Source organism: Solenopsis invicta, chromosome 13, assembly GCF_016802725.1.
Source record: "Solenopsis invicta isolate M01_SB chromosome 13, UNIL_Sinv_3.0, whole genome shotgun sequence".
NCBI lineage: Eukaryota > Metazoa > Arthropoda > Insecta > Hymenoptera > Formicidae > Solenopsis > Solenopsis invicta.
Genome location: NC_052676.1, coordinates 7,244,187 through 7,258,064, shown reverse-complemented (window position 1 = coordinate 7,258,064; position 13,878 = coordinate 7,244,187). Strand labels below are relative to the sequence as shown.

Below are 13,878 nucleotides of genomic sequence, written 5' to 3'. Positions count from 1 at the left end.
CTTGAAAAGCAAAGCTCGTTCGAGATAAGAGCCTACGCGAAGTTGCCCGAGCGGTATCACGCTCGTTTCTAAGCATTCTTTGATCTGCTTCAAATGAACTTCAAGCTGCCGATCGACGCATTTAGTTCCCGTTGGTTCGACACCGGACATTTGACGCGCCACGAAACGAGCTAACATCTTTGCACGTGAGGGAACGTATTGGATATTTATCGATTCGATATCTGTATTTCTCTCCGTCGGGCTAAATATTATATTTGAACTTGTTTATACAAACCGTAAAGAGACGTATGAATTAAATACTTTAAACCAGATTTTTGGAAATTGTACTAACGCGTGTTTCGATTCCGTTTCTGAAAGCATACGTTTGAAGAGTTCCACGTATTCGGCTAAATGTGGATCGCACTGCAATCGATCAAATTTTGATTCAATCCATGCGTTTGCGTCTTCTGTAAACAGAAATATCACCTTTCTGAAATGATATCTTTTTTTAACTAATTAAGACCCATAGCTATATAAAGAACCAACAAGATTATCGAGTAAAAAAAGAAAACAATATAAAAATGGGACCGAACCCAAAAGATATTTCTAACATAAAAGAACATTAAAAATCAATTTTACTGCTAATTATTATCAACAAATTATTTTTTTTGCATAAACTGAGAATAATTTAAGAAAAAATTATTATACGTCAATTTCCTTTAATAAATTTCCTCGTAGTATTAGTAGTTTCTCGTAGTAAATCTTTAATAATTTATTTATAACTATAACATTAAGTAGTTGCAAAATTGATTTTGCAAAATGCTTTTTAGATCAAAAATGTTTCTTCATCTTTCAGTCTTATTTCTTCCAATTATTTTTTTTACAAAGTTGCAAGATTTGCAATCCTTGCAGATCCTTAGCCATAAACCTTAATAAATTAACTGGTATACTGCATTAGTAATAAAAAAACACAAAATTTTATTACTTTTCAAAGTTTCCTCGTTTTGATAACTGCTTGATGTTTCAGTATGCACGCAATTTATCACGTAAACAGGCTCTAATGGGCAAAATTTAAATCGGAAGATATCATCTAACACAGGAAACCTAGTCAAAATAATTATGGAAACAATACAAATAGTTAAACAATTTCGACTAAATTGAATAAAATGTTCATATGAGTTATGCACATTGAAAAAAAGTTAACTTGACTAAATTTTGCAATTTTTTTCAGTTCAAGAATTTGTATATTTAACTTAAATACATTAAAATAGTAACTTAAATACAAGCATTTTATGTATCTAAGACTAAGTTAAATATATAAATTCTATAACTAAAGAAATTTGTTCGAGTTAAATGATTTAGTCTAGCTGAAATAATTTTTTTCTCAATGTAGTAACGAAAATTCACATACGGGCAGACGTTTGTTCTTGTGACATAAAATCCATCCTGGGTAAGATCGTGTAAAGATAAACGTCCCGTAAGAGCAAATTTGATTGGTAAATGCGATTTAAGAAGAATTTCAGTGCATGTGTCCCATAAAGGAATTGCTCTTGAAAATGAACGATTATTCAACATACTGCAAAATATGTGATTATATTTCTGGTAATGAGTTTTCACAAAATTCATATAATTTGTCCAAACTTCTATATAAATTTTAGAATTTTTTAGAATGATTTTCTGTATGATTTTATAGCTTCTAAACAAAATTCTGAGAATGTTAAAATTAAATAAATTAGATATTATAATTTGAATTCAGATTAATAAAAATAGTCAACGAAATTGTCAAATGTAATTAAGTAATGATGTTCTATGAGCATTTGTTATAGTTGCATATAGAACATTATACATTTCTGAAACGTTTTACATCTTATTGTTAGTTTGCTCGTTTTTTAACTTTTAATTTGCCTTGATTGCTTTGGAAATATAAGCTGTTTATTCCTTATTATAAAAATCTTCTCTCTTTCTCAAAAAGCGTTATAAATTTTTAGAAGAAATTATTAAACTTACTATGAAAGGTAGTTGTTTTCTACGAAGGCCTTCGCAGCAATTAAATCCATAGAAATTACATGCACGAGCTGTAACGCAGCGTTCCTTACTAAAATTGAATAGGCATCAGTAATAAGAGTGAACATTCTTCGAGGTCCATTGACTTTGAGAAAATAATGTCTTCCACTTTGTTCTATGCATAGTGTAGAAAGCATATTGCAGCATGCGATTTTTAATTCGTCGATAAATTGATGGGTTGACTAAAACATAAATACTTTTTAATCAATTTGAAAATTTGAAAATTTTATATAAATACTTTAAATGTGTTTTGAATGCTGTAATCGTTAAATCGATGTTATAATAATAAATGTCTCTATATTATGTGCAACTTATAAATTAAATTTAAAAGACACATACATATTTGTTTCAAAACTTACGTTTACTTTACAAAAAAAAGTACTTAAAATATCTAAATAAGCCAAATACCTTTGTCAAAATTTTTTAAAAGTAAAAAATAAAACACCTAACTATATTTAATTATATTTTTAACAATGTAATAGTGATAAAAAACGTTATTAAGTCTCAGAAAACTTTTTAAACACTTTTTTTTATAACAATTAAAAATTTCCTTAAAATATTGTTTATAAAATTGTTTGTAAACATAAAAAATTATTAGAATTTTAAGACATAATGAGACTTTTTCATCAAAATGTCGTTAAAAGTATAATCTTAGTTGGACTATTAACCAATAGTTGAAATTGAATACAACATTTAAAGTTTTAATTATAAGATAATACAATATTTATTTTTTTACCTCTAAAAATAAGCAAATTGTATCAATAGTTTTAAAATTAATTAAGGTTTCTCTGAGTGTAAGATGTCGTGCTATAGCAAGCAGAGCTTCAAGAGCAACAATACAAGTTTCTACGGGTACTTGTTCTACGAAGTGTTTTAACAATTGCCATAGATAATCCTTAAAAAAAGTAAAATTATTATTATTTATCTATTTAGAGGTAACAGAAACGCACAACGCACATGTTATGCAAATTTGACGAATCAAATATTTGTTATATTTTCGAAAATTTTATAGAAATATTTTATATAATTTCTACTTTAGGGTCTATTTAGAAGCTATTGTGAATAAGTATTTCTAAAATATTTATATGTTTAAAAAACTTTATAAAATATAGTTGTAATTTATAAAATTACTGGTCCATGGATGTTTAAAAAAACAATGCAATTTTTAATATCGTTCATCAATAATCGCTTAATTGCAAAACTTGCGGCGTATCTAGCAGACCACTCTAAGTCCTCTTTTTTCAATAAATCTGAAACACGCATCATATTTCTCAACTACACTTTTTACAAAAAGTTCTTCGTTACTTATCTACGCAACCTAAAATAGTTCCAACAGATTTCGCGTTTGCGAGTTCACTTGCGGCAGGGCTAAAAAGTGTCATCTCTCCAATGATGTAACAAGAAGCTTCAACAATATCAGATTGCACCGATTGTTGTAAAGTGTCTATTAAATATTCAATAATCTTGTAGAAATGTAAAATCTATTAAAATATAATTATAAAGTATGTATGATACAATTTATTATAATAATACTTTATTAATTTTAGAAAAATGAATTGCATTCTATGTGCGTTTTATATTATACAAAATTACTTTTCTTCCTCTGGAGGTGTTTGCGACATGCACAACAATTCTGAGCGCTTCTGCAAATGTCGGATCTTTTGCACATTTTATGTAATTTAATATCTGCGGAATACTTTCGCTGTCAATAAGTTCATCTACGATAACTGGATTCTCGGTTGCAAAACGTAATATTTCTAGAGCTTTAATGTGCAAATCATTCCACTCATCATTCTGAATAACAATTAACATTAATAAATAAAATTAAATGTGCTTAAAATAATGTGCTTACAGAGAATATAATTGTCTACATAAAATATAGTTTACTTTTAAAAAATCTAGTAGTACTTTAACTCCGTTTGTTTTAAGAAATAAAGATTGTGTATCTTTATCTTTGTTTCTACTAATGACATCGGCAACTACATTTAGCGCGAGATTTTGAATCTCTGGATATTTCGATTCAAAATGTTGATACAACAAAGGGAAACTAAATTTCTAAAGATAATGGAAATTATGAATTGATTAATCAATTATGAATTGATCAAATTCTTCATTAGCATCGTATAATATGCAATGAACCTCGCTTCTCGAAATTTCACGCGCAGCTACAGGATCCTGCATTATATTATGCAGAATCTCGAAATAATGTTTCTTTACGTCCGGGTCTGGTGATTGTAATCCTTCAAAAAATAAGTTCACCTTTGAGCCATGTTTTGCTAAAAGACCATTACCACATGGATCTTCGGACACCTTTGCGAGTATTGCAGAAAGGTATTCTTGCATGAAAGTGTCTTTTTCGTTTGTTAACAATTTAAGAAAATATTCTATACAATTGGATTCTATCAAAGAGTTTGTCACGTTTGGTACTACTGTCATTTCTGCCAATAGTTTGCCGGCAAATCTGTATTATAGCAAATGTATGAGCGAACGGTTATACCAAATTTACTAAAAAAGTTAGCTTTTATACCTTAATTTCTGTTCTAAACTTATAATAAAAATCATTTAAGAATTTTCTATATTTTAAATTTATGAAGGTTTCTAAAAAATACTTTAATTAAACTTTAAATATTACAAGCGTCATTTTATAATTTAAAAAAATTTTTAAATTCTTTGAAAAATTAAAAAACTTTTTAAAAATGCGCTGAGAAAGTCTAAATTTTTATCTTGAATTATATGTGTGTGTAAATTCTGAAATAATATAAAATTTTTTATTTTACAATTGTTATATTTCCGAAAAAACACTTATAAAATTTAAAAAGATTTAAGAAATTACTCATTAATCATAAGTTGATTAATTTTATATTAAAATTACTTACTTTTTGCGCATTTGTGTTTTCTTACATTTCTTTTCAGTAAAAATAAATATCATTAGAACGAAAATCAAAACATTTCCAATTTAATTTTTTTTAATTAGAAGATTAAAGTTTTATTTTTAACAAAATGTTCTAACAATAAATAGAATTTTTTTAAATTTAAATAAAATTAGAATACAATTTTCTATACAATATAATTAATAAATTCAAATAATATTTGATACAGGATTACTACTAGCTATAATTTGGGATATTGTGAGTAAATTGCATAAACAATTATTCTATTTATAATAGCTGTAGACAAAATAGAATACATAAAATTTTACCTCAATTCTCTTTTACGTAAAAACTCTTCGTAGATATAACTATAAAAAAATTTGATTAGAAATATTGATTAGATTTTTATGTAGATTTTATCTGGATAATCCACTTGATAAGTACATTGATTACATCTGTTCTTATCATGTAGTTATTGTAAATTTAATATTAAAAAGCTAACTTTAGTACTAGTTTCTGTAAGTTATCTTTTAATTCTGAACAAACCTTCGAATAAATATATCTTCATGTTCAATAATAGGAAGAACATTATTTACAGCGTTGAAGTGAAAAAGTATTTTTACATTGTCTTTTGATGTACTAGCATATTTTGACAGAGCCTCAACAATTCCTAATAAAGTAGACTTATCTGTAGATTGTAACAGCAATACTGCTGCTTCTGCATCTTTAACTTCAGACACACGGAATGGACTGTATTTCAAGGATGCTGCTCTTTTATCTTGTTCACTATTCTTCTTACATAAGTTTTTTATAATGAAAATGTTATTTCGTATAACAAAACTCAGCTTAATTGTTTCAGAAGATTGCATGAGTGTATAATTTCATTTTTTTAATTCAAATAATAAGAAAAAGCCAGAGAGAAATAGTCAAATATTACCTTCAAATTGTCTTGTTGCATTATGTCATTTAATTATAATTACATATTTTGACAATTAAGTATCTAAAATAATTAATTAAATTGAACTAACTATCCAATATAAGAAGATAAGATTTAGTTATCAAAATTTACTAATGTTATTTTGTATTTTAATTTTCTTTTATATTCGTATGAACGTAGCCAACAATTAATAATAATAAAATCGATTTTTGTGTTTCGCATTTCATATGAAGACTGTTAAAAGTGAATTAAAAAGACATACATATACATATACTTAAAAATTATTCAGATTTTTGTTTATTTAAATTTAATTTAATTAAATTATTTTTTACTAACAATAAGTATAGTTATCATTTTATTTACAATTATAATTATAGTTACAATTAATTACAATTATAGTTAATGGACATTCATCAGTAATGTCTATACACTAACAGTTATTAACCTTGATCTCGGTTTGAATTAACCTAATCAGCAGACAATGTTTTTTAAATGTTTTCTAAGTATTTAAAATATTTGAAAAAAAAAACGTTTTTTAAAGTTATAGCATATTTGCTGACTCGACCCCGATTCCGAGTTGACAAGTCTGTTTTTTTTTACTGTCTTTCTTGCATAGTTTTTTTTAAATATTTTTATATATTTTTTTTATTTTTTTTATTTTTAATATTTTTAGTCTTTTTTTTCTTGTGAATGTAATTCTTTTATAAAATGTATTAATTCTTTAAGAAATACAACAGCCTGTTAATCAACTTAATTTTGATAGATTGCAACCTTTATCAATGTGTGGAACTTACAATATTTTTCTATCTGGTCACATTTGTGAAAATTATTTCGAATAACGTACGACTGTTGTTTCATAAACAATTAATTCCTTTTTATTATTACGCAATCATAAGAAAAACAAAATTTAAAAATATTAAAAATAAAAAAATGTAAAAAACATGTAAATAAATAAAAGGTAAAAAAGATTTAGGAAATATCAAAACATAGAAACATTTTAAAATATAAAACAAAAAATAAAACATATTGATTACAACAGGAGCAAGTTGGATTTGTTTATATGCTGTATAACTGTGATACAATTAAAGATTCTTTAATTCTTTTGAGTTTGTGTAACGTAATTAAGGTTTTAATTTAGACCAATCTCCCTGTTGTTCCTAAATAAAATTTTCTACAAGTAGAACGTGTTTCTTAACTATCCTTTTCATATTCTATATGTCGAGTTTCAAAACATTGTGTAAATTTATTCCCATTGCCAGTAAATAATATTTTAAATATATGTAAAATCGTGTATTTTACGACAGATGATTTATCGACAGCAATGGATTAGCACGTACAACATCCACATCCATTTCACGAGACGCTGTTTTTAACGGCGCGTTGCAAAATGGATATAACTTTTATATATAAATAGATCCAGCGTTCTGTGAAAGGAGTTGTCCGCGTCTTTTAAAGGATAGAATGATACGCAGTAAGGTGCTGTTTTCGTCATTTTGTCGGTCTGGAAGAGAAACGTCAATAACATCGACTAAAGATTGTATAATGAGTGACCGATGACGTTAACGATAAAAACGTCAAATTGAAGGTCCCCAGCGAAAAGATTAATATCGTACCGAATATTGAAATGACGTTTGCCAAAATTAGCTTAATAATGCTGGCAAGAGTAAAAAATTCGATGTTTGTTTCAATTGCAATTTATTTTTGAATTACTTTGAATAATTTGACATGAATAATAGATAAACGCTTCTATTTTGTTAAATTATACCTGCATTTTTTTCGTTTTTTATATCAAATTGTAGCCCGCTGTACCCTTCGTTATTGTCTGTACTTTCATTCTGTAAGAGAATTTTTCAATCCGTGTCTTCAATAAAAAGATTTGTTTATCCAAAAATATTCACGTATACAGACGATTCCAGCATTATCTTCATATGTTATACTTCAGTACAAAGGTCTGAAAGATGTTGTAAAAACGTCTAAAGAATACCTTTATAACGTCTTTTAAACTTTTGTGCTGTCAGAGATGTTAGCTTCCAAAAATTACAATGAATAAATTATGGATAGGGATATAATGTTACACAAATACCCCGTAAAAAGGGCGATACAACACTTTTCAGAATTTTAGAATTTTATAACAGATTGATATTTTTGAAAATCATATGTGATTTATTGACTTCAGATCACGGTTTCTCGTAATTACAATAAATATGAATATACTACAAATTCAAGTGTATAATTTTTACACACTTAAGTGCATAAAACCACGTAGTCACTCTTTATGCATTTGTATGTGTATAATTTTTGTAAATTTTTACATGCCTAGATGTGTATGAGTATTAAATTATACGGCATAAAATTTAAAATTAAAAAGTGTTGTATCACGATTTTATCACTCTTATCAGTACCAAAGTCTCACGCTATATGATTTTTTAATTCTAGCTCATCATATTTATTTTTGCTTCGTATTGCTTTCTTTCGCTTTAAATTATATTGACAAGTCCGTGTTTATACGGAGACCGTTTCGATCGTCTTGTATTATGTTTTATTTAATCATCCCAAGATTATTACGTCAACGTTATAAATACGAATCGATCGGTGATTTCCGTGAATTTCGGGACTTTTTACGTGACCCTCTCATGATGATCTAAAAGTCAAGAATCTTGCTGTTTCACGGAGCGCGAGATCTTCTCTCTGAGCCTTTATTAATGTGTTTACTTGATACGCCTCTTAAACGCTATTAATATTCGTCGCCAAATATTAATAGCAAAATTTTAAAACCTGAAACGTTTTTTTTGCTGTTATTGCCGAGATTTATTGCTTCTTTCGTCCTCGGAGGAATAACAAACATGTTTTGAATATTCCCCCACTTATAATACCAGGAAACTTGTTGTATCACAAACTATAAAAACTCAAAATATTATGTTACGACCAGCCAGTAACTCTTTGATCACAGACTTGACTCCATCGTGCCTGAAAGAGAGATCAAACATGAAAGCAATCATTATCGTGCTCACCATTTCTTTCATCGCCGTTTTGGTAAGGTTATATCTCCACTAATAATTTGTTTAATTTATTTTTCTATAAAATATTCTACAAAATTATGTAATTTAAGTTTTATCTAAACAGCCTTTATTATTTATTTTGGTGCGTTCATATTTATTATTTCAAAAATTTAATGCAAAACTGTAGAATTGATGTAAATAATTTATTGTCAAATCGTTAAGAGTGTTAATTATTAAAATATTTACAGTTGTTCACAGCATTCTTAAAATAAATATAAATTTTTGTAATCAATTGAAGAGTAAAAATAGTCAAATATGTCTCAGACATTACAAGATCTATTATATTATTAAACTCAAATTAATTTCAAATGTAGTTAGAAAACTAAAATATATATGATTAGTTGATCAATTTACATAACTTTTTGAACGATAAATCTGAATTCAGATACAACTGTCAACCAATATTATACTTTAAGGATGTTTTGACTATGTAATACGAGCTAAAATTTAATGTTTATAAACTGGAGGCTTTTTAGATTTATTCTTTTTCTTTTATAATCAACAACAAAAAATTTTGGTCGCAAATACCCGAATATTAGCCCTGAAACCAGTTGCAAAGAAGAAAACAACAAAAAATTTGATTTTATAATAGTTTTTGCAGGAAAAATGGTATCATATTTTGCGTAGTTTTAAAAAAATTATTTTTAAACGACTTTTTAGTCGTAAATTTAAATAAATTTTTATACAAATATTTATTAGAATTTTATTAATATATAAGTGTATGTAAAAGTTTTGTTTTAATTCATAATGCTACATATGTATTTCATACATGGATTTTACATAAAAATCAAGAATGAACAATAAATTAAATAACTTTTAAATTAATAAGAGAATTGTGCTTTTACACAAATATTTAAACGTAATATTAGAACAATCTATAAAACTTTTACATTTTTGATAATATTTTTAGATATGACACATACATTGTTAATTGAGAACAGTTATGTAACAAGTATGAGTATATAAATAATAATCCCCTAAATAACGTATATAATTGTATTAAACATTTATTTTAAGGAAAACGTGTTTTTCAATTAATTAGAGTTACAAAAATTGTATACCAGAAATCTCAAAAAGTGCCTCGTATGCCTTTCATATTTATTTAATGTTTAATTTATAGGGTATATTGCGAATGATGTTAGTTTAGCTTATTTCTTTTAGATGTTGGCGCAACTCGTTAACTAAACCGAAAAGTTTTAAACGTATCGTATATCAATCAGTAATAACTTATAAATAACTTATCCATTTTTCCTGAGAAAAATTTTTTCAGAATTTTTAAACAAAATGAATATGAAAAAGAGATTGTAAATTTTCTCAGTATTTCTGGAAATGTTCAAAATTTGTATAAAAATTTTCAGAAAAATTTTTACCAGGTTTGTACAGATACTGTGTGGATAGTAAAATTAAAAAAAATATGTGAAAAAGAATATCAAATGTGTCACTTCTAAAGTAATTTTAAAAATTTCTACATAAATTTTAGAATTTTTCAAAATTTCTATGCAATTTTTTAACTTTTTAGAAAATTAAACAAATTTTTTTTATTACAGAATATTTGAGAATTTATATGAAAAATTCTGAAAAAAAGATGTAGATTTTCTTAATATATCTAAAAAGTATTCGAATTTGCATAAATCTTTTGGAAAAATTTTCACAAAGGAATGATTGAGTTATTTATAGGTTATTACTGACTATAATATATGACATATGGGTTCAGAATACTTCTCGGTTTAGTTAAAAGGCTGCCAATATCTAGAAAAAAACCAAATTAATATTGGTTGGATTATAACCAGAGTCTTTGATTACACTATTGTTTTATTATATTTTATTCTACGCTTGAAACTACTTGCCAAAACTTCAATTTCTTCTTAATTTTTAAAATTTAAGTTGCATATTGCTTTCTTCGCGATATATTTTATTTTCACAGAATGTATGAAAATATTTTTTAATCGATTAAAACATATATGTATTCCAAATAATTAAAAATTTGTTAATTTATTAATTATTAAGTATAACATTACAGTGTAACTAATAATATTTAAATGTTATTTAATTGTAGGGAGATCAACTCAGAGATGAACAAAAAGTAAAATTGAGAGGGTACAAAGAATCCTGTATTAACGAATCTGGTGTCGATATTAGTGAGTAAAAAATAAATTAACTGCATATATATACGCGTATGTCTATATGCGTTTAGTGTGTGTGTGTGTGTGCGTATTATATATAATTAAAATACTAAAATAAATACTTATATAATTTGAATTTCAGCCGTAATTGAAAATGCAAAGAAAGGAAAAATAGCTGAAAATGACAAAAAGTTTGCTTGTTTTGCTACCTGTTTGCTAAATAAAGCCAGAATTGTAAGTGACACTTATCACATTCTAATGATTCTATTATATAAAATATATTGATAACAAATTAATTTCTCTCTGTGTGTTCCAGATGAATGCAGATGGAGACGTTGACTGGGACCGAGCTCGTTTTATATTTTCAAGTATACCACAAGAACGACTTGATGAAATTTATGATGCATGCAAACACATTAGTAAGTATAACATAATTTTAAGAAAGACCAAGATAAATTTCTATACGTATACAGAACTCTGTAATTATATAATCTTTATTCTCTTAAACATTTTTCTCATAAAGATGTAATATAAAATATTGAAATATTGTTTCAGCTGGAACAGGTTGTGAAAAGGGAGGCAAACTGTTTAAATGTTTCATCGACAACAACATTAATATTTTATAAGAAAATGAAACTAAACTTTGCATAAAAATTTAATTAGATTAATCAGATCAATCGTCTACTAGCTGACACAACAGATCAAAATATAATGTTGTATATTTTAATCTGTTGTGTCAGCTACTTAGTAAATAATTGATCTGATTAATAAATCTAATTAAAGCACAATAAGCTAATATAAAAATGTATTAATAAAAATGTATTAATAAAAAATAAATATACGTATGTTGTTTCAGTATAAAATAAATCTATTATTCCTAAACTCTCCACAAATATATGCTACACAGAAAAATCAATTTTATTACTTAAGAAAAGTAATTATACTTTACCTTTTCCCTTTAAAAATAGAAAAAGATTACCGATATCAACATACTTTTACTTTGTTTTTTGGATTATATTTTTTAATAAAAATTAAAACTAAAACTATAGAAACAAATATAAACTAGAAAATGTCTTCTATTAATAGATGTTATACTAAAGTGTTTTCATAATGTCGTTTTAAGGTTTGCAGTAATTAACTTTTACGTAAGATAAGCAGGAATTAGCATTTTACAAAATATAATATATATAGTAGACTTCATATTCTCTTTTTGCTTCTTTTGATTATTAATTGTAAAAGTTGATTTTTAATTATTCGTAAATTGAACCATGTATAATTTAGAAGTGGGTTGTTATGAGAAAAACGTCTTATTCACAAACAAACAAATTCGCTTATTTTGATTCTCTACTGTTGTCTCAGACTACGGTCTATTTGTCATTACACTTGGAAGCACTTTTTGATTAATCAATTCGTAAAATTCTTTATTATTTTTATGCATTTGTATGCGTGTAATTTCTGTACATTTTACAGTGTCTAGATGTGTATCAATATTAATGAAGTTATTTGCTATAAAATTTAAAATTGAAAAGTATTGTACCATAGTCATCTTCTCACTCTTATCAGTACTAAACTATTCTGTTTTATACATTTTTTAATACTAGTTCACCATATTTATTTTCGAGTATTTCGATTTCCATAGTTAGTCGCACAACAGAGACGGACCAAAAATAGAAATAAAAATAAAAATTAGTATAATAGAAGGAAAAATAAAATTTTAACAAAAATAAGATTACGTAACATATTGGATCACATTAATATCATGGACATTAAAAATTAGGTAGCAAGTCATGTATATAACAAGCAAAACAGCAATTTTTCGCAAAAAAAAACAATTTTTCAAAGTATTTAAAAAAATGGTTTTTATTGTTAATAATTACAGAGAAAATTGACTAGATTGATTAAGATAGAACATTTTTTACACCTTTATTTTTTTCTTCATCTTTAAAAGAACATGCTTTGAAACATGCATTCCTCATGTCAGGCATAATGTCAGGAGGTCAAAAATTCACTTTTATAGCCAAAACTATTACGCGACCAGTCGGTGACTTTTTCGTCATAGCCTTGAGAACTTCATCTTGATAAAAGAGAAAATAAATCTTCGTGCAATTAGTATCTTTATGTTAGTACTTTCATTCATCATCGTTTGAATAAGATTACATCGAATAATTTGTTTATTTTTTTATTTGTTTATTTTTCTACAAAATATTCTACAAAATTATGTTATTTATTTTTTATCTAAACAGTCTTCATTATTTATTTCGGTTTGTTTATATTTCTGCTTTCAAAGAGTTTATGCTAAATTTCTATAAAACTGTAAGTAAATCATTGTCAAATAGTTAAAAATGCTAATTATTAAAATGTTTATAACTGTTCACGGCTTTCTTAAAATTAATATAAATTTTTGTAGTCAACTAATGAGTAAAAATAGTTATATCTTAGACAAGATCTATTACATCTCGGATTAAGAGTGTTAAACCCAATTTAATTTTAAATGTAGTTAGAAAACTATATATGATTATATAGTTGATCAATTTACATTACTTTTTGAACAACAAATCAAAATTCAGATTTAACTGTCCACCGATGTTGTACTCATATATTTCTTATATAACATAGTTTAGGGCTGTCAATATTAAAAAAAAACCCCAAATTAATATTTGAAATATACCCAGAGACTTCGGTTAAACTACTTATTGTTTTACTAACTTTATTCTACGCCTAAAACTATTTGTCAAAACTCTAATTTATTAAAATGAAAAGGGTCAAATTAACGAGCAAATTTAACTTTAATGGATCTTGCGTTTATAATAATGAATAAATATCAATTACAGGACATGTTTCGACCT

At 26.0% G+C, this 13,878-nt stretch overlaps 3 protein-coding genes across 3 annotated transcripts; 1 reads left to right on the top strand and 2 right to left on the bottom strand.

Annotated features, from left to right (window-relative positions):
- Positions 1 to 3,162: 3,162 nt before the first annotated feature.
- LOC120359444 lies at positions 3,163 to 3,518 on the bottom strand (the record flags this gene model as incomplete). The annotated part of the gene is made up of 2 exons (XM_039456917.1): positions 3,163 to 3,293; positions 3,362 to 3,518. Coding segments are annotated over 2 exons (288 nt in total), but the record flags the coding sequence as incomplete, so codon positions are not given.
- An 88-nt stretch (positions 3,519 to 3,606) lies between these two features.
- LOC120359443 lies at positions 3,607 to 5,871 on the bottom strand. The gene is made up of 5 exons (XM_039456916.1): positions 5,851 to 5,871; positions 5,460 to 5,704; positions 4,183 to 4,504; positions 3,952 to 4,098; positions 3,607 to 3,837 (listed from the first exon to the last, which is right to left on the bottom strand). The coding sequence occupies exons 1-5, from the start codon at positions 5,869 to 5,871 to the stop codon at positions 3,607 to 3,609; spliced, it is 966 nt and encodes a 321-aa protein (XP_039312850.1).
- A 2,888-nt stretch (positions 5,872 to 8,759) lies between these two features.
- Positions 8,760 to 11,887, top strand: LOC105199157. The gene is made up of 5 exons (XM_011166116.3): positions 8,760 to 8,883; positions 10,966 to 11,047; positions 11,175 to 11,266; positions 11,349 to 11,451; positions 11,588 to 11,887. The coding sequence occupies exons 1-5, from the start codon at positions 8,767 to 8,769 to the stop codon at positions 11,656 to 11,658; spliced, it is 465 nt and encodes a 154-aa protein (XP_011164418.2). The 5' UTR covers positions 8,760 to 8,766; the 3' UTR covers positions 11,659 to 11,887.
- The last annotated feature ends 1,991 nt before the right edge of the window (positions 11,888 to 13,878 follow it).